The 26,530-nt window shown below is 35.8% G+C and overlaps 1 protein-coding gene across 1 annotated transcript in view; it reads right to left on the reverse strand.

Moving 5' to 3' along the window:
- Window positions 1-26,530, reverse strand: part of ROS1 (ROS proto-oncogene 1, receptor tyrosine kinase) — a 107,207-nt gene that overhangs the window by 11,870 nt on the left and 68,807 nt on the right. Inside the window, exons 27-37 of the mRNA XM_081296146.1 lie at window positions 22,173-22,341; window positions 20,626-20,743; window positions 17,717-17,907; window positions 15,977-16,060; window positions 12,619-12,754; window positions 11,114-11,276; window positions 9,461-9,525; window positions 7,953-8,082; window positions 2,237-2,334; window positions 1,820-2,023; window positions 608-742 (exon numbers count right to left, since the gene is read on the reverse strand). Of these exons, the coding sequence (XP_081152272.1) occupies window positions 608-742; window positions 1,820-2,023; window positions 2,237-2,334; window positions 7,953-8,082; window positions 9,461-9,525; window positions 11,114-11,276; window positions 12,619-12,754; window positions 15,977-16,060; window positions 17,717-17,907; window positions 20,626-20,743; window positions 22,173-22,341 (1,493 nt within the window). The remainder of the gene's footprint in view (window positions 1-607; window positions 743-1,819; window positions 2,024-2,236; window positions 2,335-7,952; window positions 8,083-9,460; window positions 9,526-11,113; window positions 11,277-12,618; window positions 12,755-15,976; window positions 16,061-17,716; window positions 17,908-20,625; window positions 20,744-22,172; window positions 22,342-26,530) is intronic.

A 26,530-nucleotide genomic window follows, 5' to 3' on the forward strand; every position in this document is an offset into this window, starting at 1 on the left:
TAGCACTTTGTTTTCACTCAGATTGAGACAAAAATTACTCTCTCTTCTGGGGATCACTATCAGAATTCTATAGTGGTGAGGATCAATTTGATAGAGTCACTAATATTTAGTCATTTTGTGTTAAGTTCATAAACAGATCACAATATGTATAATTTTTAGTAATACTATTTCCCATGGAAAATTATCAGTTAGATTAACAAAGGCAATATGACTTTGAAACAGTATATTCTTATTAAATAGGGCCTTTTAATTAAGATATTATCCAAATCACATCTCCCAAAATAAAATTAACAAATTCATGTACACACAGACAAACATACTTATTCATACACACAAAGCTATGTCTATTTGTTAGAATTAACTTGACAGGAGTACAAATAAACTCTACTGTCCAAATGTTTGTTTCTGAGTAAGCTGTCACATGCATATATAAATAAGAAGAAACTATAATGTGTTTAGTAAATTAAGTGTCACAATCAATCCACAGATTATGTGGCATACACAAATATATAAATTCCAGTTTTTATTTTAAAATGCCATATCAATGAGGCCTAAGATAATACACATTTTTGTTTGGGGGATGCTTGTGTTAATATAATTAACTTACAGATCATCAGGACAATTTCTTGGTGGTTCCAATCTCCCTCCTGTTTGCACATAGTTTAAAACATCAAGGTTGGAATGAGCTGGATAAGGCTGGTGACCAAGAGTTAAAATCTCCCAAATCAGAATTCCAAAAGACCTAAAGATATAAAGGGTTGGCTTTAATTATACTTATTAGAGATATCAGGTTTACAATAGGTTCTTCAACATAAATTATTCCTGTGACTATGGGGCCTACTTTTGTGGTTGACATTATTGGCCTCATAACAGGCAAATAGGAGACTTGAAAAAAGTTAGAACTTAAGAAAATGTAGCACAGTACACTGCATATGGGTCAATACTTCAAAAGTAATAAGAAAACTTAGTGGGGGCACATGCACACAGAGACAAATGCACACAGATGCACATGCACACATACACACACTCATGCATGCATGTACACATGCACACACAGATGCGTGTGTCTCATACATGCTTGCACACTGTTCCTCCCCCAGCTAAAACTTTATTATGGATTCCACTGCACATGGCTTTAGATAATCAGTGTGTGGACACTCATGTGGGTAAACAAGAGAGCACTTCACTATTTCTCACATTGAGGGGGATAGAATACTGGTAAACATAGAAAGAATCAATTTTATCTCAACCAAAATTTTGCCTAGGGCCAGCTCAACTTAACAGTCACTGGACAAATCTTTACATTTAAGCAACTCTAATCAAAAGTTGGAAGTCAAGTAGCAAAAATGAGGAATCTTATTCAAATAATAAAAATATGTCCAAACCTCCCCAATATCCTACTCTTTTTGCCATCTATGATTTAAAGTCTACCTGTGAATCAATCACCAAGAAACCCAAAATAGCAGACTTCTGGGCACATATTTGGGTATTAATTCATAAGCACCAATTTGTATTTGTCATATGCCTGTGGAAAGTAATAAAACACTTGAAGTAAATCTCTCTCTTTAGTATACAATTGTAAAATAAAGGATCAAAACTGATTGGGAGAGGAATGTAAGTGGCAGAGACCCAGGAATAGTTGCATCTTGACAACCAGCTTTCACATTAGCTTGAAGAAAATCGCTTAACCTCTCCGGTCTTCTGTTTTCTCACATTTAAAAGAAAAACGGTATTAGATGTTCTTTAAAGATCCTTTCTGACTCTGATGTTTGATGTTTGATGTTTCTGCCTGTGTTTCTCTGTGTCCCATTAGGCTCACCATACATCAGACTGAGTAGTGAAGATTCCATCCATCAAACTTTCTGGAGCCATCCACCGAACAGGGAGCAGGCCTTCCCCTCTCTTTCTATAATAATCATTTTTATAGATGTCCCTCGCAAGTCCAAAGTCCCCAATCTTCACTATCCGTGAAGGACTGGTATAGTCTTTCACAGACACAAGGCAATTCCGAGCTGCCAGATCCCTATGAGAGAAATTATATTTAATAATAAAGTTCTGGAGAAGAGATGAGTAACACTTGTAGGTAGTATAGAAGAGAGACTTCTTACAGAAATATTGCTGTTTTGAAGGAACAAAAATGTGTAAGTATCTTGTGTGATGTGTCCAAACTACAGGTAATATGGTACTAATGTCCATAGTAATCTTTTAAACAATATATTCCTCTTAGAGTCTATACCTGTGAATGAAGTGCATCTGCTCCAAGTAGACACAGCCTTTTGAAATATCTACACACACATCTACCAGGTCAACCAAGTTGAGTAAAGGACCATGAAGCTATGAGAAATTAAGGAAAAATTATTAGTACTTTCCCATTTTGCACAAAATATATACATATAAGTGTGACTATTTGGACACATTCATATATATTCACATACACATTTGTATATGATGTTCTGAAGAAATTTCTAGTTATGTTTACAATAATTCAAATAAGAGAAAAATGTTTTATATGATTTCTATCGAAACATACATAAATGAAAGACTATATTTATAATAAGGAGAGTTGATATGGGAAAAATCTCACAGTATAAGATTAGACAGACCAACATTTGAAAACTAATTCTGTTATTAACTAGTTATGTGAACTTGCTTAAATTGCTTAATTTACCAAGTAACTTTCTCATATGTAAAATGGACATGTAAAATGACCTTTAAAAAATCAAAATAAAATCTGTAATATTGTTGAGACACAGCAGGTACTTGATAAACAGTAGCTGTTCTCATGAATAGCAATAATATTTGACCAGTTCTACTTGTTTTAATTATTGGCCCTGGCACTCTAACATATCAATCAAGACTATGAAGTAGTTCCTCATATGAGAGTCTCATAAAATTGTTAGTAATACTCTTGGCTAAAAAAGAAGAAGAAAAAAAAAAGCCAGCGCAAATATAAACTGGAGCCAGTACTGGTTGCAGGTGAAAAAAATCAGTGAAAAATTTTATTCACAGCATATGGAAAAAAAAATCAAAGTTCCTTCCTGAAGGACATGATCATACATTGTGCCTTTCCATTTTCCTGCAATTACCTGGTTTGGGCTTTTTTTCACTCCTAATCTGATGCATTGAAAAACTTCCCATCTCTTCAGCTTCTTATACTTCCAGTAGATCGCCTTGTTGTGCCACTTCCTGTAAATTCCATTATAAATTCCTGAGTACCTCCCACCCCACCCCCTGCCTGTGGCAGCCCCAGACTTCACCAGCCTCTCTATATGTTCATTTTACTTCCTCTCATAATCTTTTGCTTCAGTCATTCTGGGATACATGTTGTTGCTTATAATTTCTCCGCATTTCTCAATCTCTCTTCTTTTTTTTTTTCCTATGATATTTTTCCCCCTTGGGATGATCTCCTTGTTCTTGATTTCCATCAACATCCTTTAATGAGCATCTCAAATGACTCCCAACCTCCAAATCCCTCAATTCCTCATGCAGAGGTGCTTTTAAGCGCTGCTCTCCGAGCCTTCTCTAACAATCTCAAATCTTGCCCTGAAACTAGTGATAATCCTACTATTCTGGGATTTAGTGTTGCCATAGCCCCACACAACTACACCTAGGGTGGATTAGCTAGGGTCTGACCTTACACCAAGAATCATCCCGCCTCCAACCTTGCTCAGGTCCACTAGATGACTATCTCGTGGCCTAAATTTAGTCGTCTCCTGAGCATCCTGACTGCTTGACTGGTTCCTGTGTGTGAATGGAACTCTGTTTTATCTTGGTAAAATCTACTCTACTCATGAAGACTTTCTCTTGATTTAGAATCCTGCTCCTGAACTTCAGTCTAATGATACTGCCCTGTTCCTTGTACTGCGGATGAGATTTCCATAATGCTGCCTGCCTGCCTGCTTGGATCCATGGCTATTATCACCTCCTCTTATCCCTGATGGGGACACCTCATCATTCTATGTTGGGCCCCCTGGACTTTAGATGCTGCCTGCATCTCCTGCCTGCTGTGTCTTGCTAAACCCTTCAGATGTATTAAAACTTCACCAGGTCCCATCCCTATTCAAAGCCTTAATCACTCAGGAGAAGATATAATGTAACCATTTATATCTCCTACCTTAGCTGTGTCCCAAACACATGACCTCCACCATGACACCTTCCTTGCTTTTCTTAATTAGGAATCACCTCTCTTTCCTCTTCAGCAATATATTCTCCACCCCACTTTAATGGGTCCTTCTTAATGGGTCTACTTGAGGGTAATATGTGACCTATGACAGCCATCCCTACCAAGTGGCAAGTTCCTTGAGACAAAGAACCACATCTTTCACTGTCATACAATAAATACCAACAGAAATTGAACAAATGAAATTGCTCTTGAAGACAACACACATTTATTACTGTATATTTGTATTATTTTGATAGTTTTTCTTTTTTTTTATCTTAATCCAATCCTAGAACATCAAAGCCAAAAAGAACCTTAGAAAGCTTTTGATTCAATATTTCAGTTTATGGATGAAGAAACTGAGTTCCCCAAATCGAAGTTTCTAGACCTAGTTGCAATCAATCCTTATTAATCAGTGTGGAAGCAGGACAAGGAGGTAACTTGTGCTGGTTCTTCTAGAATGTGTTTCTGAGCATCCCTGTGTAGAGGTGGCTAGTCTAGAATGCATCGCCCTGAGGGGGGACATCATGTCTGGGTATTCCCTCATGGGCACACAGAACCTAACAGCATCCTGTCCTCTCTGGTGGCAGTGAGTGAGATGAAGCCCTGGAAACTTCCTGGTCAGCCCACATGTCAACCCGTGAGAAAAGCAGCAAAAGATTTGGAATATAGTTGAAAATCAGCCATTATAACCATTGGGATCTTGGGTCAATAGGTAATATTTTTAAAAAGTAGATCTATATTCTTTTGATCCATCTTCATTCTCTCCCCCAATGCCACCAAAGTAAAACATACAAATAAACATTCTTTGAATGTGTGCATCTTTAGTTCTACTTTCTCCCTAACACTTACTAAAATGATGATGGGGGGGGGGTGTGTATTTTGGAAACTCACAAGGACAAATAGGTCAGGTGAATAGATATAACAGATAAAACATTTTGGAAGAGGGAAAGCAGATGGAGGAATGATTACATAAGGGAGCCAAGATTGGGGACAGCTGACTTCCAGCAGACGGAGAATACACAATTGACTTGTTTTTCATGATACAACCCCATAAAAGCTCCAGAATGGAGGTGGCAGGTATTTCTGAATGCAGGGATAAGGGTCAGGACAGAAAGCAAGGTGAATGTTTAGTTCTTTCAGGGTTAACTAGGTCCCAGATACCCTAGCATGGCAGGCATCTTTTCTCTGCAGAAGAAGAAGAAGAAGAAGAAGAAAATAAAAATCTAAATCAGAATAACTCTAAGTTAAATAATAATAATAATAATAATAATAATAATAATAATAACCATATTAAAGCACTGGCTGACAATGAAGAATGAAATTAAGTGAGAGTCCTCACTGAGCTTTGAGACCTCCAATCCCCTTTTGACTCCCTGAGCATCCGGGTTTTATTGCCCAGGGAGAAAAGACCAGCAAATCCCTTTCTGTTGAAACCAACATACACCAGGGAAGAGATTCAGATGGGAGCCCCAGGGGCCTGTTCAACAACCAGAAGGAAACTTCTTTACACACACAGGTCCCAGTCAGCTTCTTGGTCCTCATATTAAATATAAAGACCAGCTAAGATTCACCAAACAAGAATTGGAGGTGTGGCTCGGTAGTAGAGCTCCTGCCTCCATATGCAAAAACCTGAGTTTGATCCCCTGCACCAGGAAAAAGAAATCAACAAACATTTTGAGAAAACCTTCTCACATCGAAAACAGATTTCAAAACAAAGAGAAAAAATGAAATCAAGAATTGGAAGCAAATTAACTTTTTAAAAAAGGATTAGTATCCCAAGAAATATAAGACAAAATTTTGAATCTATGAGAAAAAATAGAATCTTATTTTAAAATGCAAAGTATAAGAACAAGTTTGTGAAAAGTTGAAATATGATAACAGAAACTTTATTCTATAAAAATTTTAAGGGATAAAGTCTAGGAAATCTATCAGAATGGAGAGAAAAAGAATAAGAGATAGAAAATAACAGAAAATAGCCAAAAGTAAGAGAATTTGAAACAAAGTAGCCCCCTGTCCAACTAAGAAGATTTCTGTAACTAGGAAATAGAAGGAACTAAAAACTGTATTTATTATCAAAAAATAATATTAAAAAAGGAAGGGATTGATTTTTCAGTCATTGTCCATAAAAGAGTATACCACACACAAAATTTCACTAAAATTTTCCAAAAAGGGGGACAAAAAGCAGATCACCAGGAATCAGGAATCAGGACAGCATAAGATTTCCTAGTGGCAGCTGTAGAAGCTAGAAAACAAAGATGGTTTTTATTTGGGAATAAGAGGATTTTTCAACATAGAATCTAACCAAATTATCAATCAAGTGTGAGGGAAGAATAAACGACGATATTTTCTCAAAAAAAGGGGGGACAAAAAACCAAAATTTTGCCTCACATGCACACTTCCTCATTCTTGCTCTTTCCTAAAACAAAAACAAAGAAGTCATGAGATAGAGGGTAAAAGGTCTAGCACAAAAAGAATTGAGATCCATGACCAGAATACATCTGAAGGAAATCTCTGGGGTAGCAGATGTGCAGCCAGATTGAAGGACAAGCACCTATATGGCCTCAGAAAGGAGGGACCCAAGGAAAAACGGAACAGCTGGATCACTTGATGGACTAGCCATACTGAGAAAAGTGATGTAATCCTAGCAGCAAGTTTAACTAATAGCAAGCAAAGCAAAGGAAAAAAATAAATAAATAAGAGGCATTTAATAAAATAACCCAAGCAGGGATGGGGTGGGAGGGATGGAATCAAAATCCCAGCATTTGAGTAACTGAGTTGCATATAATAGTTAAAGTCTGCAATAATGCAAAGATGGAATACTGATGTATTTGGAAAATGTGACAATAGTTGGAGGATGGGAAAAGCAAAGTTTTTCTGTGTCTAATGCTGGTAGGGTTGGGCAGATATAGGAGGAAGTATAAGTTAAAGTTTCATCTTTCATGGATAGATTTTTTCCCAGGATCAATGTGCGTCAGTGCAAGCAGAGTCTTCAAGGATGTGGAATTAAAACACCAGAAGATACGTGCAGGCCTGGGAAAGTCAGGCAGTACAGGGCTTCTATCATACATTTTAATTTTTTAGTCATATAATATAATATATTTGATAGGAAAATATCCAAATGTTTTAAATCTACAGATTTAAACTCTAATATCTTGTCTCACATGTTTTCTCAACTGAAACATAAAGTAGATTCCCACAGGTGATCACCTCCTGACTCTGTCCACTAATCCACAGTATCTCTAGAGTCCACACTGAAAAAGAGAAGACAGATCCGAGGCAGAACTGTAGAGCTGACAGGAGTTGAGAGCGTGGATGTAGGGGGAAAGAAGGCAAGGAACTGGATGGATGGGGCAGGAGAGGAATAGAAATCAAGAGGTTTGTATTGGCCAAAGCAAGTTCAAGATGCCTAATAAAATCCAAATTGATCTGTCAACCTAGGTAGATCTAAGTCAATAGATCTGACCTAAGGGTTTAGAATTTAATAAAGACTTTGGGACTGGAAATGTAATATGGGACAGACAAGCATATAGATAAGGTAAAGAGATGGGCCATTTCAACTGCACACAATCTCTATGTTCCAGAAAAAAACACAATTCTGACCATGAGGGACTTATTCTCCCATTAAATACTAAACAAAGGCTCAAATTGTCCCAATCTAATGCTAAAGGTTATCATGGAAATCTTGTAAGGTTCTACCTCCAGCCAAAACTACAACCTGTTGAAATAAAAATTAATGGGAAGCTATAGGCATTGGCACAAGGAAATCAATGGTGTGGACCCTTATGCCTACCGTTGTCATCCGGGCTTTACGCAAATAGGTTAAAAGGTCACCTCCTTCCATCAGTTCCAGGATAATGTACTGGGGTTCATTCAGCAGACAAACTCCAAGCTGCTTCAGAATGTTGGGATGATTAAACTTGCTAAAAGGTGGAAAGACAAAGACTAAGGACATGACAGCAACAGGAGACCTAGCTGAGACTCCTTATGAAATAGACAAATTCTTTATCCATAGTTTCCTTCAGAATCCCTGACTTACTTTCTTTAATAGGTGCAAGCTTCCTTTTCCAACTACTGGTCTGTGTATGTGCCTTATGGAGGTAACGTGGCAACCCCTGGTAGCCAATGTATGTGGATAGAATAGGGTGGCTTTTAGAAGAAATAGCATTTATATTAAAAAAATTTTAAATATTTCTTTTTAAATATTGTTTTTAGTTGTTGATGGACCTTTATTTTATTCATTTATTCATAGGCAGTGCTGAGAATTGAACCTAGTGCCTCACACATGCTAGGCAAGTGCTCTGAACCACAACCCCATTTGTTATAGAAAAGAAAGCAATTTGACTAATAGCCTTCTTCAAAAGCTGTTTGGAATCTTTGGTGATGTTTTTGGTCATCACAAGTGTGAAATATATTCTTTCCCTTTTAGAGAAACAACTCAAGTCTACAGGTTTTGGCTGCTCTACTGGTTTCTTAAGACATCAACATAAGCCCAGCCTACCATCTGGGACTCACAGTCAAGGATTCCCTGAACTGCTTCCTTGAGTCTTCATTTTAAGATGTTCTTGATAAAACAGAAGTGAGATCAGTAGAACAGCATTAGGGGATTGAGGATAAGGCGGGGAATGAGAAGGAACAGAAATGAAAATAAATTATGCTATATGCATGTATGAATAAATCACAACATATCTAACATTTATATATAACTATAATATAATAATTAAGGTATTTATTATATATACATTGTGTATATATAAGTAGAAGGGAAACTAGTAAAGCAGAGGCAAGGAGGGAATTATGTTATGTACAAACATGAATATGTCACAATGAAATGAACTCCACTATTATGTATAAAACATTTTAAATGATGTCCTTGAGTATATATCATGGCCATAAACTGATTGAAACCTTGCAGACAGGTTTACTAGACAGGGATATCAAATAATGCTTAAGAGAACTCTCCCTTACAGGGTCTACTTCACCCATTATCACATATTTTAGAACACAGATGTGTTTAAAGTTGAACAGCTTCAGAATTCACTTGCAAAGTATCCCTCTTATCAAAGATAAAAGAAAGGAGAACCTTTTGCCTAAGCGCTGCCTGTACCCTGGCTCAGCTGACTGGCCTCCATAGAATATTTATTAGTACAGACATATTTCCTCTCAAACTTTTCAGTCATGTTTGCTTTGAGCAAAATTTGTTATATCCAGTCATTTTGCATGTTAAAAATCCAATGCACAGAGACAAAAGCTTCCTACTCACATCAATAAGAGAAAATTATTTTGGAGCTACCCTGATACCTCATCAGATGTGCTTCCTTCAGGAATTCAATTTTCTCCTGGTCTGTGGAGCCCTTCTTCAAGGTCTGTGCAACAGAAAAACAAGTCAGTAATCAGTATAGCAGCCATCCTGTGAGCTCAGAGGGTTAATGAAGAGGGTTTTGTTTTTCAGTCTTCACCCTGAAAGCTGTAAATAGACCACAGATGCAGCATGTGAGTGTGACCTGTAAACCTCCTCTTATTGCTAATATAAGAAAATACGCTAGATAAAAGATCTAGTAATATTTATAAAACTTTTCTTCAAAGGATGGGAATTTTAAAAAGAGACCAATTTTAGCATTTAACAGGTCAATATCTTACTTTTCAAAATTTTCTACTCAATATGTATTTCCCTGATTTCTTTGCTAACAATACCCAAATTTATTTTTTAGGGACAAGGTGCCAAGTCTTAGGTAGTTGATGTAAGTTACTCATGAAAATCTGTCCTGAAATTCTCTAGCCTTCCTTGTAAATAAGTTTTAGTTCAGTTCTGGACCCAAGAAAAAATTGCTGAGCAGGAGAGAGGCTTGTGGAAAACATTTGCATTCCTGAACATATATATCTAGCACCATTTTACTCCCTTTTCCCTGGACTGAATGAAGATGTGATGCCAGGTTCTTTTCAGAGATACTGGCTCTTATAGGACATAGGACTGCACCAAAACCAGCAGTCATCTCATTATGTGAGAACAATAAACATTTGTTTAAACCAATTGAGACTTGATTAAGTTAAAGTATTTTTAAAGCATATTATTTAGAAGTGGAGAGAATTTTGCCATGTTTCTGGTTGTACAAGTTACCCTCAAAGCAATAAATTCCTAATAAGCTGTGATCATGATGGTGCACAATTGCATTAACAGTTTCATTATCCCTCTACTAAAAGAAAGTTTTACAAAAATACTAGAGTGTACCCAGTGCTTCCTTAAAAATACATCAAGCATACCATGACAAACAATCACATAATACAAATTTCAATGTTCATAAATAAAGTTTTACTGGAACACAGCCACACTAAATAGAACATATACACTGTGTCTGCTTTTGAGTTGCAATAGCAGAGTTGAAGAGTTGAGACGGAGACTGTGTGTTTATTTGAGAAAACACTTGTTGACCCTGCTCTGATTCTTTGAGAATGTATTTTGTAATTCCAGTTTTCATTTAGAATGATTGATGGGAAAAAAAACTGTTCACCAGGTCTCAGCTAACAACCTTAGAGGTCATGTAAACCCTGGAGATTTTCTGTTGATTATACAATCTATCTGGGAATTGGGAGGGATGGGAGGATAGTGACTTCTGTAGCTATGGATAGGCTTCTACATTCTATCAGTCAATTTTTAAGTTATTTTTATTTTTAATTGACATACTTGTGCATATTGAGATGTACAATGTGATGTTTTGATTTATGTATACATTGGTTAATGATCAAACCAAAGACTTTCATCATTTATTAGTGAGTACATTAAAAAATCCTCTCTTCTATTTTGAGAGATACATATACACTATTGCTAACTATATTCACCCTACTCTTGGTCCTCTTTTTAGCTAAAAGTATTCAACTTTTATTAAAGTCATATCCATGCCAACCCATATAAATATGGTGACCTAACTAGTCAAGAAGTCCAGAGATCCACGTTACCTTCACTGCCACTTTGATTTCTCCACTTCCATCTCCTAAGATGTCTACAGCTGTCCCTTCATACACTTCTCCAAAGGCTCCACTTCCCAACAAGAGGCGCAGGGTCAGTTTCTCCCGAGGGAAAGCAGGAAGATTTTCAATCTCCTCTTGGGTCGGAAGAGTACTGTAAAATAACAGCAATGTTTATTCTCACAAAATACATACAGCTTAAAGTTTGTGTTTGAGAGAGAAAGAACAATCTCAGGGCATGGCAGCATTGTCGGTTCCATGTGATATATAGAGTATGAAATTCTGTGCTCCTATTAATACTTCTCGATTCCACCACCTTTTACAGAGAGCAAGTAGCTTTGCTTCCAGGCATCTTCACTTCAACAGAAACATGCATGTGTATGTGTTGCTTTGAGATTTTTTTTTAAAACTAGTTTTATCAAAGTTAGCGGCTATGAACTTCTTCAGGTTGCTAATTTGTGTGAAAAATGATTAAAAATTAGCAATAGATGCATCTGAGTCTATGAGTTTTCATTTCAACAGTTTCATATACCTGATATGTTTTGTAAAATGGAATTTACTATTATCAAAAAAAAAATCAACCCCATCACCATGTAACAGGTTAATTTAGAAAGCCAGTCTCCTCACTTGGACTATCATGAGATGGAGTCTCTAGATTAAAGCTTTGGGTTTGCAGGGTGCAATTGGCACATGCCTGTAATTCCAGTGGTTTGGGAGGCTAAGGCAGGAGGATTTTGAGTTCAAAGCCAGCCTCAACGTCTTAGTGAGACCCTAAGCAACTCAGTGAGATCCTGTCTCTAAACAAAATATAAAAAACAGTTGATATGTGGTTCAGTGGTTAAGCTCCCTTGTATTCAATCCCTGGTAACCTTGGGATTTAATAGAAAATCTTGAATATCAGATATGCTGAGTATTTTGTCAAAGAAAAGTCAGTTCCAAATATCTGGTTACCTCTGTATCTACTTTAAACCCTTTGTTTTTATGTCATGAATTATAAATTTCTAGAAGCAAGACCTAAGAACATACCAGTACCATTCCTTTTAGTATACACTATAATACAAAGAAACATGCAAAGAAACACTTAAGTATTTTTCTCAATTATAATAACAAAAGAAGATCAAAACTCATCTGTTTTACAGAGATTTTGAGGCAATTACCATGCCACTTCTGAAATGGGCTAAAATTGGCTTAATATGAGATGCTGGGTATTTCCTTTCATCTCAAATTCTATCTCCAATGGAACCAACCACGTTACCATCTACTCTCTTCAATGTGGTATTTTCTTCTTTCATTTAATTTTTAACTACATGATAAAACACTGAAAAGCAATGGACTTTTCTGTATTTATTTTATAGGATAACCACATAATTTGCCAATCATCTCTGGTCACATCAGAGACTGGAAGATAAAGTTATCAATAATTATGCCAGAATAAGGGGCATATTGTCACCCACTCTTTGCATTGGAGCTCCATAAAGAATGCCCAGGCTACGTACTGTATTGCATAGCAGGCGTTAGCCAGTCCCACCCCAGCTGCCAGGCCTCGCAGCTCTGCCAACTCCTTGTCTTCGTTTAGGAGAACTGTCAGGCCTTCCTTGGAAGTTTTTGGATTCTTGAACTTTCTGTGCCACACTTTAAAGCAAAAAAAAAGAATTTAAAAAATAAAATATTGCTTCCTTTTTCCTTCAGGACATGCTAATACACTTTAAGTGCTTGTGTATAAGAGCACAATCCACAAAATAATAGAACTTGATTAAAAATGTGCCCGCAGTATTAAATCCAGATAAAATGTCCTAAAAATATACAAGTTACATACATCACTTTTATCTCACTTCTCAGAGTAAAGCTTAACATATTATTATAAATAAATTGAAGCATCTTAATATTAGAATTTATTTCTCAAAATGACCCAAAATAAATCAAAACATACTTGCATAATAACTATTAGTGAAACATTCATTTCTGACTCCAGACATATTCCATTTAGTAGACCTGAGGGAATGCTTTCAATAGAATGGCACACTAAAAAATGCTTTAAATATAATGACAGAATGCAAAATTATTAAATCTATTGTTGTTTATATGTGAATATTCAAATATATGGAAAAATAACTGGAATAAAAGCCACTAACTATTAGCAGGTTTTCCCTTTCATTTTGGAATCATGAGTAATTTATATTGTCTTTTTATAACATAAGCAGATATAATATAAAGTTTATTTTTCAAAGATTAAAATGCAATTGTAGATCTCCAATCTACAGTGTAATTTTGACTCAGAAGTTGAAAACTGCAAAGATGCTTTGGGAGATGATAGTTAAAATGTGGACTTCATTTCATAGTAGTTTCTATATCCAAGAGGGTTAGAGTTTTATTCACATGGAATTCCTCTGGAGGCCCTATAAAGGGAAAAGTTGCAAGTACCTTTGCTACTGCAGTTTTTCAACCCTGAGATGTTTTTCATGTGCTTTCTATATTTTTAAAGACCCAGGATAAGCCCTACATTTTTGGTGACATCATCTGAGACCCCTGCAAACTCTGTGGCTCTCTCATCTCTGAATTTCAAAGACCAATTGTGTCACTGTCTTGTACATTTCATGTTATTTAACACAGGTAGTGCTCTTTTCATACTTGTATGTCTTATCACCCTCATTAAAGGGCAAGTTCTAAGGTCAGTAATTGTATTTTTACAGCTTTTTATTTCCTTTCTATGCTCAAGCATAAGGCTAATGTTGCACATTAGATAAAACCACTCACCAACTCAAAGGCTGTCAATGCTTATTTTTAAACCATTCTTTCAAGTTTATAAGTATGACCAATGAGAACCCTTAGCACAATACAAATTTTAAAAGAATTGCTACTTCTCACCATTTTAATAACTCAGCCTTTTTTCATGCACTCACACACTACTAGCAAAACCACATGCACTGCTAATGAAAGCAAAAACTAGATTAGCTTAGCTACATTCAAAAAACCATGAGTTCCAAACAGAATAAAGACCTTTAAGTCCTGAGAAAGTCAGAGATCCATAGAATTTCTTGAAAGCACACAATAGGTTGTCTGAAATTATCTCATGTTCATCCACTAGAATCATGGGTTTAAACAATGGTGATGTACAAGCAGGCAAACAAAGGTCAGATGAAGGGTTCTTCATGTAATATCCTTTCTAGCACGAAAGCAGACAAGCAGTCAAGCCTATATGCCAACTGCCAAATATACTGCAGTCATATGTGTAACTGTGGAGGGGCCGGCTTAGTGGCACAAACATCAGCTGTGCAATACTTAGACTCCCTGGAACCACAGGTTAAAATCCTAGCAGTGTCAGCTGAAATTTTTAGCTTTCCCACTTTGCTGAAGGAGTTTATCATATTGTCTGAGTGGAATCTTTGAAATGAAATCTCGATTCAAGTTCAAAGTGCTCTCTGATACCTTGTGACTCCCAATCAGTTTAGAGAAAGAATAGGGATTTAGAACACTGAACGAAACATTGGCTTTCTTCATCATCAGAGAATCGGCTTTATGCTTCTAACTTTCCCTTCAATTTTCTCTTATTTATAACAAAATAAGCTACAGGTTTCTGATTATGTGCTTGAGTTCCTTTTCTGGCATTATGCTTTCCTCACAATGTTCCAGCTTGTCAGCAACAGAGAATGAGACCATATATGTTAGAACCCAAACCAACAAGACATTTTGAGAACTGTAAGAGAGTGCTATTGATACTTACAATGAAACAACAGGAAAAATCAGAACATATGATCACTAGGATCACCCTAAGGGCCCTATATCTGACTGTCTGTGTTGGGGTTGCTACTCTATTGTCTCATCACTGAACTAAATCTTAAAAGAGGGTGGAGTATTTTAAGACTAGCACATCCACTTAAAATGAATAATGGGAAGTAGCTAACTCACTATCTACCTACACTACTTCTTCTGCTTTCCTAGTCATTTACAATTAAGCAGGGTTTTGAAATAAGCCAGTCAGACATCTGAAAGTGAGCATGGATCCTACAAGCCAGAAATGGATCTCCTGAGAAAGAGGCCCTGCTCATTCCAAACCAGGCTGTCTGCCTGGAGACCAAAACTATCCTGACCAAAAATTGTCACTGGCCTCCCAACTAATCCTACACTCTTTTTGTACCCAGGGTTATTTTTCTTTTATTTATTTCAATATGAAAGCCACAAAACACTTGTTATAGCCAATCAGAAGCAAATACTGTTTTAAAGAAAGCTAGAAGATGGTGACCTTGAAAATAGTTTTATCTAAAGTACACCATGAAGTGTATACCCAGATATATTTTTCATAAAATAGTTACCCTTGCTATGGTTTGGACCTGGAATGTCCCTGAAAGTTCACGTGTTCAATGCTTAGTCCCCACCTGGACACTTTCAGGATGTGGTGGAAACGTCAAGAGGTGGGGCCTAAGGAGGGGTCATCAGATCACTGAGGGCATTCTCTTTAAGGGGAAAATGGACCACATCACCTTCCTCTTCCCCTCATTCATTCCTAGCCATGAGGTAAGGGCCTTGCTTGGTCATGTATTGCCATGATGTGTGCCACACACCCAAAGAAACAGGGCCAGTAATTAATGGACTGAAACCTCCAAAACTGTGAGCTGAAATAAATCAAATAAATCTCTAGAGTAACAGAAAACTTACTAATACATCCCTTGATTAAAAAAAAATTCACAGAAATTATTCATTATAAAACGATGGCCAAGGATAACATTGAATTATATGAATATATTTAATCAGGTAATGTCTCATGCAGGAGGTTAGATAAATTGCAAGATAAATCAATCAGTACAAAATCAAACAAACAATAGTTTGTTACCTAGTTTTAAAATCTCTGACACTTACCAAATGTCAATGGGATTGTAACAACCAGAAATACTCCAACCACAGTGATAAGTACAAAACTTGCTTCTGGTATCCAAAAACCATCTAATGAAATAAATGAGAAAAATAAATTAATTCACAGAATAAAACAAATTGTCCCAATCTGACCCAACTACCTACAGAGTGATTAGCCAGAGGTAGTTTCTACTTGATTTTTGTAAGCCAGTTGGTAGTTTGAAATCATCTATGGTGAGAGTATACACTCCATGGAAAATCAAAATAAAAGTCCCAACACCCAACTGAAATACACTCACCCAACTTGCTATTTTAAGGTGACAAAAGAAACACGTATGATCTTTTTAATGAATTCGAGACAAAGAAGTCTCAGTCTTTATATATTATATAGTTGGGATTATTATTTTTTTATTCATGTACATCTAATTTCATGGATATTAAGCTGAGGAGAGCAAACGTGAAAACATGGTGTTTTCTCTTAGGGATTTTCAGTTGCATAGAAGAGATGACATGTAAACCAGAGTTTGGCACACAACAGTCTGTGGGACAAATCTGGCTACAGCCTTATTTTGTTTTTCCCATGAGTTAAAAATGGTTTTTATAATTTTAAAGTATTACTTCAAAAAAGGTATGCTATAGAAAGCAAATATAGTTTGCAAGGTCAAAAGTATTTGCTATATTTGGTTCTTTTCAGGAAATGTTTGCTAAGATCTTATATAGATAACTAACCATAATACAAATAAGGATAAAGTTTTATATGAAAGGTGTGCACAAAATGAAATCATTGATTTTGCCTAAGGAGTGTCAGTCACACATCATGATGGATTCTTTTAAGTCAGGTTTTCAAGGATGAAGAGAATTTCAATTGGCAGAAAATTAAAGAAAAGCAATTCCAGTACATGGTAGGAGGGTGGCATCCCACCTTCTAGGCTAAAGAAGACACAAGGCCAAAGACCTAGTGACAAAAGATTTTCTAATTAGTCTAGTACAGCTACAGCACAGGATTAAATAATGGGAAAAATTAACTACAATTGGAAGATAAGTCATGGAAGACTTAATATGCCACATAGAAGTTTGTAGTGGCAGCAAATAAAAAACCATTTTGGTACATTTAAGAGGGTTAAGTGAGCTAGACTGTGCTTCAGCTAGAGTACTGTCAGCAGCATGTTTAAGCCAAAATCCAAGCTAGAAAGAATACCTTAAATCAGGAAACCCAACATGAAAATTGGAAAATACAAACTCAGCAGAGAGAAATCAAGATGGTAAAATCAACAGAACCTGGTGACTGCACTGAGGAAAAGATTAAATATGCTACTGAGACTTCCAGCCAAAGTGATTAAAAAGTTAAAGTATTGGAAACTAAAATAAGGCACACAGTACAAGAGGTAAGTATTAGAAAAGAAACCCCCAAAAAAGTGGTTCTAGGATTATTGCATGTAAGATGGGAGTGCCAGGAACAGGATAAAAGACTGAGTAGTTAAAGACCACATTGTGGATGCCTTGGAAGCCTACCCAGGAGTTCATGTGGTAGTCATTAAGGAGTATTTGGTTATTATTGAAGAGTAAAATGACATAGTGATAATGATGTTTTATATAGGAAGACCACGTCAGATGAATTGAATAGTTCAACAATAAGTGCATAAGTTATGCAATCACCATATCTGGTACTAAAGTTAAGGATGCACATATCTTTATCACTGAACTTTTATGTAGTAAGCTAGTGTGTAGGTAAATATGGTGACATACCTCCAACTAGTATAATATTCTCACTGATTCCACTGTATTCACCAAATCCAAGACTATTTGCAGCTACTACTCTAAATTGAAAAGTTCCTTTCAGGTTTTGGGACTTCCATGTGCAAAGGCTACTGCAGGATCCATTAAATGCCATCTTCCACCTTAAATTCTGGTTTTTTGAATCATTTGAAGTGTTCTCCCTGCAAAAGAAACACTAAAATAGTAAACACAGAATATAAACATGACAATATATGTGTTATTTCTGGTTACTCAGATATCATTTTAATGCAGAACTCCAGAGAGTTTCATTGTACACTTTACCCTGGATCTCATTTCTCCCACATGGTATGGCCGTAGAACTCAGCATGGTTTACAAAGTCACCCTACTCATAGAGGAGCCAAGCAACTCAGCCCATCCAAAAAGTTTTGAATAATCAGTAGACAAGAGAAAGATAGCAAATCTTTTCTTGCTGTTTAAAATGTGTAAAATTTCTTCAGCATTTAAACACATACAACAATTATTTCATAATTTTAACAGTAAAGTTTCAATTATTCTTAATTTTTAGTTTCTTATGATATTGGGAAAATCACTTATGCCATATCTGGATAAAATACACACTATAAATTGATAAGGAAGGTGCGATATTTCAGTCACCAAAGTTGTTATATCTGAGATTCCAAGGGTCCTTGCTTCCTTTTCTATTAGTCTACACTCTACCTCAAAGCCAATCCACATTGAAACAGAAAAAGAGCACAAGTTCTAAGTTCAAAAGATGAAACTAGAATGACTTTAAATGAAATCTACGGAAGGCAAGCTCAAGATCTTACATCTTCTCTGACAATGAAGAAAATTTCAGATCCTAACAGTTTTAGGATGTGATACTAAGCCGCTCGATCTTAGGGGTATGTAGTAGAAGCTATTTCTGCTTCTGATAATTGAGCGGTTCTGAAAGAACAACAGGATATGGAGGGCTGAGCCTCAGACAGGGCAAGGAATGGACAAAAACATCAAGAGCATCAGGGAAGTGAAGTTGGTCACATCTGTTTACAGGAGCAGGGTATCCTCAGGACCTTCCTGAGTAAAGTATTATGACAAAGTGCTTTTATACACTTAATGAAGTCTCTTGTTAAGCACTGGCAAATTTATTTTTTAAACAACTTTGATCCAAAAGAAACAAGTCCCTAGAAATTTAATAAGTGGCAAAAACAAAGTTCTAAAACAGAAAATGAGCAAGGATTTAAACATTGCCTATGTACTGGATTGAATAATGTTTCCCCCCAATCCATGTTCATCCATAGCCTGTGAATTTGATGTTGTTTGGGGAAAAAAGGGTTTTAACAGATATAATTAAGTCAAGATGAGATCATACTGAATGAGGCCAAGTCCTTATTCAATGACTGGTGCCCTTATTAGAAGAGGAAAATTTGGATACAGACACACATACACACATATACACACACAACATCGTGTAATGAAGGAGTCAGAGAATGGAGTGATACATCTACAAACCAAGTAACACCAAGGATTTCTGCCAACTACAAGAAGCTAGGAGGCAAAGGAGGAGTTTTTCTTAGAGCCTTCAAAGGGAGCATATTCCTTCTGATGTCTAGATTCCAGACTTCCATACTCCAGAATCATAACAGTACATTTTTGGTTATGTTAAGCCAATTAGTTGGTGTTACTTTGTTATGATAGTCCTGGTAGTCCTAGGAAACTAAAAGTCTGTTCAGCTCCCAAGTTTATACACTTTGCACAACCACTATACCATCAGCAAGCACACAGTCTAACTAGGGTGTCCTGACTGAAAAACTAACTTAAAGATACTGAAGTTACAATTCATCCTGGAGTCCATGTATTCATAATGGAAAGCTGGGACAAGGAGCATACAAACTATTCAGATGAAATCATGCACTAAAGGTGTTACTGAGGGGACCATAGTAAAGAAATCCCATCAGGAACCATAGTGTGGACTGGTTGATAAACATACAGGCCACTGTGATAATTCTGCAGGTCAGAATGTATTTCACTGTGCATGGAAAATAGTAACAGAACTTTCACAGAGGTTTCAACTAGAGATATGGCCAAGTAAATTCTCTAACATAAGCAGGAAAACTTTTTGAAGTTATGGGAATGCCAGAGCAAGATGATGCAAAAATAGATCTAAGCTTGAGTCGCCAGAACTATAATTATGGAAGTGACTTTCGTCCTTGGAGCTTCTTAAAAGATGGTTTCATAGTCCCGTGAGGGGAGTGTCTTTGGAATTTGGAATTCTCCCTTCAAGTTGGCATGAAATCCGTCCTGCTGAGCCAGTTATGGTTCGCTGAGCTCCTGGTACTGGCTAGGTCTGAGGTTTCATGTGCACATCAGCTGCTGGTTTTCATGGACAGCACATTTTCAGTCCCTGGGAACACACTATAAACTGTCATTTTCACAATGGATAAGAAGCCTGGGTGATTATAGGCCTCAGATCATTTCAGCCCCTCCTCTAATTTTACATTCTGAAAAATACCTAGCTCATGAACAGTTCTCGTTAGAGAGTGTTCTATCTTGCCAAAACAAATTATCAAGAATTTATATACCTACCATCATTTAACATCAAACATCAGCTTAGTTTCTTAAGCAGAATAGATATTAAGTAAATATCAGTTGCTTGAGCCTATGATTGAATAATTTCTCTAAGGATTATTGAGAAGTTTTAGATTTCTGAGAATGATATGATAGGCCTTATAATTAGAATACTATGGGTGACCTCTAGGAATTGAGCAAAGAACATAACAATGAATCCAAGGTCCTTAAACTGAAGATATTTTGTGTTTGTATATAAATATAATTTCATAAATATTATTACTTTTGGTCACCTAATAGTTAACTGCTTAGCTCTTTGTAGTTTATAAAGCACTTTTGCAAACAGACATACCTGATCTCAAGGATATAGTACATAAGTCTACTTCCATTATCTTCAGCTTTTTCCCACTGTATTGAATCTTTACTTCCCTCTAATAATTTGGGAACGCCTGGTTTACTTGGGACTCCAGCTTTGCGGAAAAAAGAACATGTTGATTAATATGTTAGAAGAATAAACTAGTCTGCATTGATATCTTTCTATAAAATATTCTGAGGAAAAATAAATACATTTAGGAAATATTCAGAAGTTTTCTGATATAAGTAGATTTTTTTAAATGAGTATCAGAAGTTTTATTAGTGATGGATTATATGTATTAGTTATAATATTAACAGTGTAACCTAGCTTGACACAAAATAAGTGATAAATGCAAACTTTAAAAAAAATCATAAGTTTTGGAGCATTTTCCCTCTACTCTCATAGTGATTGATTGGGATTTATGGTATATCTTTTTAAATACTAATTAGTTTAATAGACTTTAGATTTTTTTCCATTTCTTTAGCATCTGGAATATAGAATTTGTTTAATAAGTATTTGTTGAACACTTAGTTACATTTTTTCTTGATTTAGTTCTCCCTGAAAGATATCATAGTTGGACAGGAAATCAGTATGCTAAAAGGAGAAATAATTGTGCTCTACTCAGGATCTTACAAGACCAGGGCAGTGTTATCTTGTTACTGCCTTTAAAGACTCCTGACTTTTCAATTTCTTCACTTAGATTCTAGCAATAGTAATATACTCTTTGTAAAGCAAAGATTTCAACCTCTAAGATTGGTGAATAAGAAATGAAAAAGATTTGAGAACTTGTAGGCTTTTTTTTTTTTTTTTTTTTTTTTTGTACCAGGGATTGAACCTAGGGTCGCTAAATCACTGAGCCACATCCCCAGCCCTTCTTTTTTTTTTTTTTTCTTTTTTTATTGTTGGTCGTTCAAAACATTACATAGTTCTTGATATATCATATTTCACAGTTTGATTCAAGTGGGTTATGAACTCCCATTTTTACCCCGTATACAGATTGCTGAATCACATCATTTACACTTCCATTGATTTACACATTGCCATTCTAGTGTCTGTTGTATTCTGCTGCCTTTCCTATCCTCTACTATCTCCCCTCCCCTCCCCTCCCCTCCCCTCCCCTCTACTCTCTCTACCCCCTCTACTGTAAATCTTTTCTTCCACTTGTATTATTCTTCCCTTACCCCTCACTTCCTCTTGTGTGTAATTCTGTATAACCCTGAGGATCACCTTCCATTTCCATGCAATTTCCCTTCTCTCTCCCTTTCCCTCGCACCTCTCATCCCTGTTTAATGTTAATCTTCTTCTCATGCTCTTCGTCCCTACTCTGTCCTTAGTTACTCCCCTTATATCAAAGAAGACATCTGGCATTTGTTTTTTAGGGATTGGCTAGCTTCACTTAGCATAATCTGAAACAGGGTCTCACTGAGTTGCTTATGGCCTCGCTAAATTGCTGAGGCTGGGTTTGAACTTGCAATCCAGATTACCGGTGTGCACCACCATTCCCAGCTACTTGTAGACTTTCTGAGTGCCAAGTCAGTTAATACCTTTTGTCTTGAAGTTCTCTGGAAGTGAGGTGCTGTTTTCTCCTGTCATATAAACCACCACTACTCGGACATCATAGGAAGTATGAGGTTGCAGATCTGTGATGTTACAGACGTAAGCAGGACCTTTGCTGCATGAAGCTTCGACATGGTAAAACTCATTGTATTTCCACTAGAAAAAGAAGTCTCAACTAACATTTTTGTTTCTTTAAGAAAATCTTCTTAAACATAGAAATGTATAGTCCTGTGGCAAGTGATTAGAACTCAAAGTTTACTTTCTACTAAAGAACCACAGCTTCTTTATGAATGTTTGATTCCAAACATTATTCTCACCACCTATAGCCATTTTTTTTTCTCATGACAAGCTCTAAATGACCTGAATGACAATTCTTAGATAAAGCCAAGGTGAGACATGTAAACTTAAGTATATATATCATGGGGAACATTCTGAGCTGAGATTTTTCCATTATCCCTAAAAGTGGACACCTAAATTAAATCAAATGGCTGAGAATACAAAATCACAGCTGAGGAGCAATGAAAGAACAAAGATAACTTCAATTCTAGGGATTAGTTCATTTCAAAATAATAAATTCCACTTATTTCAATTCTTTGAAGAAGTCCATAGTGATTAACAAATTAAAACATTTAGGGTTTTCCCTCCTACCACCCTCTTCAAACATGTGACTAGCATCCTTTATATTTATACATAGGAAGGGTAAATCTTTACAAGAAGGAAAGTTTTTCCCACCATCAGGCAGCTACTAAGTAGCAAGGTTAAAAGTTAAATATAGGAAATGTTGCTTTAATACTGCTTTAGATACTGGTTCTCTAATTAAAGCTATCTGAAACTTATTTCTCTATGATATTTTTTTTAAAAGCTGTGTATTTGGATTCTTAAAGTCATTATTTGAAAATGGGTGATTTATTTCAGTTGTACAAATAGGAGACCAAGGATGTGGCATATTGTCAAGAGTTCTTGGTGTATTTTTCCTAGTAGAGTTTCCTAAGAAGGTCAGTTTCCATAAATAAACTTTACTTTGCATCTCCTTTTTCATTTAGTACTCAGAAGGTCACATCATTTCATCAGATGCACATTTCACATTAGTTTTCAATTAAATAGGAACATTCTCTATTGCACCTTGGGAAGTAGACCATCATGTTACAAAGAATTGGGGGGAAAGGAAACAGAATGCAAATTGAGAAATGCTGATGTTAGGGACATTGCCTGCATTAAATTCATAAATGTATGAATGCCTAATGAAATAGATGCACTGAATATGCAACATTTACTCTGAACTGAATGTGTATGTATGTGTGTGCATGCATGTAAGAAAAAGAGAGATTAAGAGAGAAATTCCTAGCTAAAAAATATTAGAGTATTTTGGCCTTGCCTCCTTAATGATCTGGTGTAGAAATAACTACACTAGATGATCCAACATTACACACCATCCAGAAATTCTCAGAACTCCTGCAACATACGGGAGGTGATTGCTTGAGGGCATTTTCTGGAAAATGGCAGTGTGTTGGCATTCCTACAGCACTAAATGCTATGGGCAGGCCATCAACTCTGAGAAGTGCTGTCGACTCTCCCAGAAAGTCACAAGGGAGTCAGAACCTTCCACTTGTCAAGAAACCAACAAGTGCAAGAATGAAGGCTACCCCAAAGAGATTTTCAAGTTATTTGGGCAGTGTTTGGGAGGTTGTAGGATATAATATCTCAGAGACTGGCACTTCAGAATTTTTTGATTCTCATAGACATTTGTCTGTACTGATGAGAAAAACATTTTTAATGGATTTCTATGAAGAAAAATTATCAAATTAAAAGGACTTGTTCCTTCGTAATCTTAAATTGAAGACATCCTTTCCTCTTTGGCACACTTGTGATTTTTTTCTTATATTGTTATTGGATTTTTTAAAAATTAAAATCTATGTAATTCAAGATCTAGATAGAAACTTAACCTTGTGTTCTAAATTGCTCCATTTTCAGACAATAAATTGTGACAGAAAAGACAAAGACAAAGTTTATCATGTTTTTCCTCTTTCTTTTGTAAAGCAAACTTATTAATTATGAAGACATCCATCTCTCTCACCACTCACCCCTCAGAGTTTCAGAATTCTGAAATCATTCCTAGCTGTCCTGTCATTATGAGGAAGGTTCAAGTTGCTCAAAAAAGACAAGAGCTTTCTGACTAGAGGTCACTCATCAGCCCTCTCAGAACCACTGTACTCATCCATTCGTGCTTCACTAGAGATGGTCATACATGTAAAAGTGACAGTATCCTGCATTTTCAGCTTCATGATTTTCTAAATGGTCTACAAGAAATCTGTTGAGAAAGTGTGAAAATAGAAAATATAAAAAGAAAAGCATTTCTTGATTCTTGGTTTTATTTCTTGAGCTTTAGGAGTCTTTTTAAGGAAGTCAGTACCCTCAACAATATATTGGAGTTTTGACCCTTTGTTTTCTTCTAGCAGTTTTAGGGTTCTAGTTCTTTAATGTACTTTGAGTTTTGTTCAAGGTAAGAAACAGGAATCTAGATTAATTTTTGTACATATGAATATCCAGTTTTCCCAACACTATAGAATTTGTTTAAATACTTTTTCTTTTTATAAATATAAAAATTAAAAAAATAAAGAATAAATATATTTTTATATTTGTTTAAAATACTATAATATTTGTTTAAAAAGCTATATTTTCTCCAACATGTTTCTGGCAACTTTGTCAAGGATCAGATGACTGTATCTATGTAGACTAGTCTATGTGTCTTCCATTCCACTGGTCTTCATGCCTGTTTCCATGACAATACAATGCTGTTATTGTTACGGTAGCTCTGTGGTATAATTTGAGATCAAGTATTATATGATGTCACCAATATCACTATTATTTCTCAGTATTATCTTGTCTATTCTGAATCTTTTATTCTTCCATATAAACTTAATGACTTTTTTTCTAGTCCTGTGAAGAATTTCATTGGTATTTTATGGGGAAATAAAACCAAGAATCAATAAGTGGAATGGCTTCAACTTAAAAAGCTTCTACACAGCAAAGAATACAATTTAACCTACAGAATTAGGAGAAAATCTTTGCCAGCTACTCTTTTGACAGGAGATTAATATCCAGAGTATATAAAGAACTATAAAAACTTAATACAAAAAAAACCCAATCAAAAAAAAAATGGGCAGATGAACTAAGCAGACATTTCTCAAAAAAATACAAATGATCAACAAATATATGAAAAAATGTTCAATATTCTTGGTGATCAGAGAAATGTGAATCAAAACAACATTGAGATTTTTCTCCCAATTAGAATGGCAACCATCAAGAAAACAAAAAACAATAGTTGGTGTCAAGAACATGGGCAAAAACATGGCCAAGTGCCCCTGAGTTCAATCCCCAATACTCACCGCCGCCCCCCGCCAGCAAAAAAAAAAAAGAACAGGGGCAAAAAGGTAAACTTATACATTGTGGGACTTTAAACTGTACAACCACTTTGGAAAATGGTATGGCGATTTCTCAAAAGAGGAGAGATGGAACTACCATATGACCCAACTATCCCATTCATTGGTATTTATCCAAAAGAACTAAAATCAACATACTATAGTAAGATGTGCATACCAATGTTTATAGCAGCACAATTCATAATCCCCAAGTTATGAAACCAGTCTAGGTGGCTGTAAACAGACAAATGGATAAATAAAATGTGGTATATATACACAAAGGAGTTTTACTCAGCTATAAGAAAGAAGGAAATTGTCATTTGCTAGTAAATGGATGGAACTGGAAAACATCATGTTAAGTAAAATAAGGCTAACTCGTAAATTAAAAATTTGAAATACCCCATTTGAAACAAATATATGATATATGATATGTCAAGATCAGTGTAATGTTTTGAGCAACTAATAAATTTCTGATGTTTAAAAAATTGAAATATTTCTTTCCAATGCAAAAGTTAGAGACAGAGAAAAAAATATTTTTAAAAAATGGAGGGGAGGATCTCATGAAAATGGAAGGAAAACCAATAATATTGAGGAAGAAAATCAAGCAGAAGGGAGGAGAGGAGGACATGGGAAGGACTGGAAAGCAAAATCTACCAAATTAGGTTATGTCCATGTATAGATTGCCATGATGAGTTCCACATATATAGATAATCATAATGCACTAATTAAGATAATAATAACAATAAAAGGGAGGTCAGTAGACTAGAGCAAGTAGATCAGGGAGAGGTAGAGAGGGAAAGGGAATATACTGGGGAAAGAGATTGAGCAAATTATGTGTACATATGAATATGACATAATGAATCTCACTATTATATGTAATTATAATGTACCAATTTAATTTTTTTAAAAAAAATCATTGCCTGAAA

Source organism: Spermophilus citellus, assembly GCF_964194105.1.
Source record: "Spermophilus citellus genome assembly, chromosome: 5".
In the NCBI taxonomy this organism is placed as follows: Eukaryota; Metazoa; Chordata; class Mammalia; order Rodentia; family Sciuridae; genus Spermophilus; species Spermophilus citellus.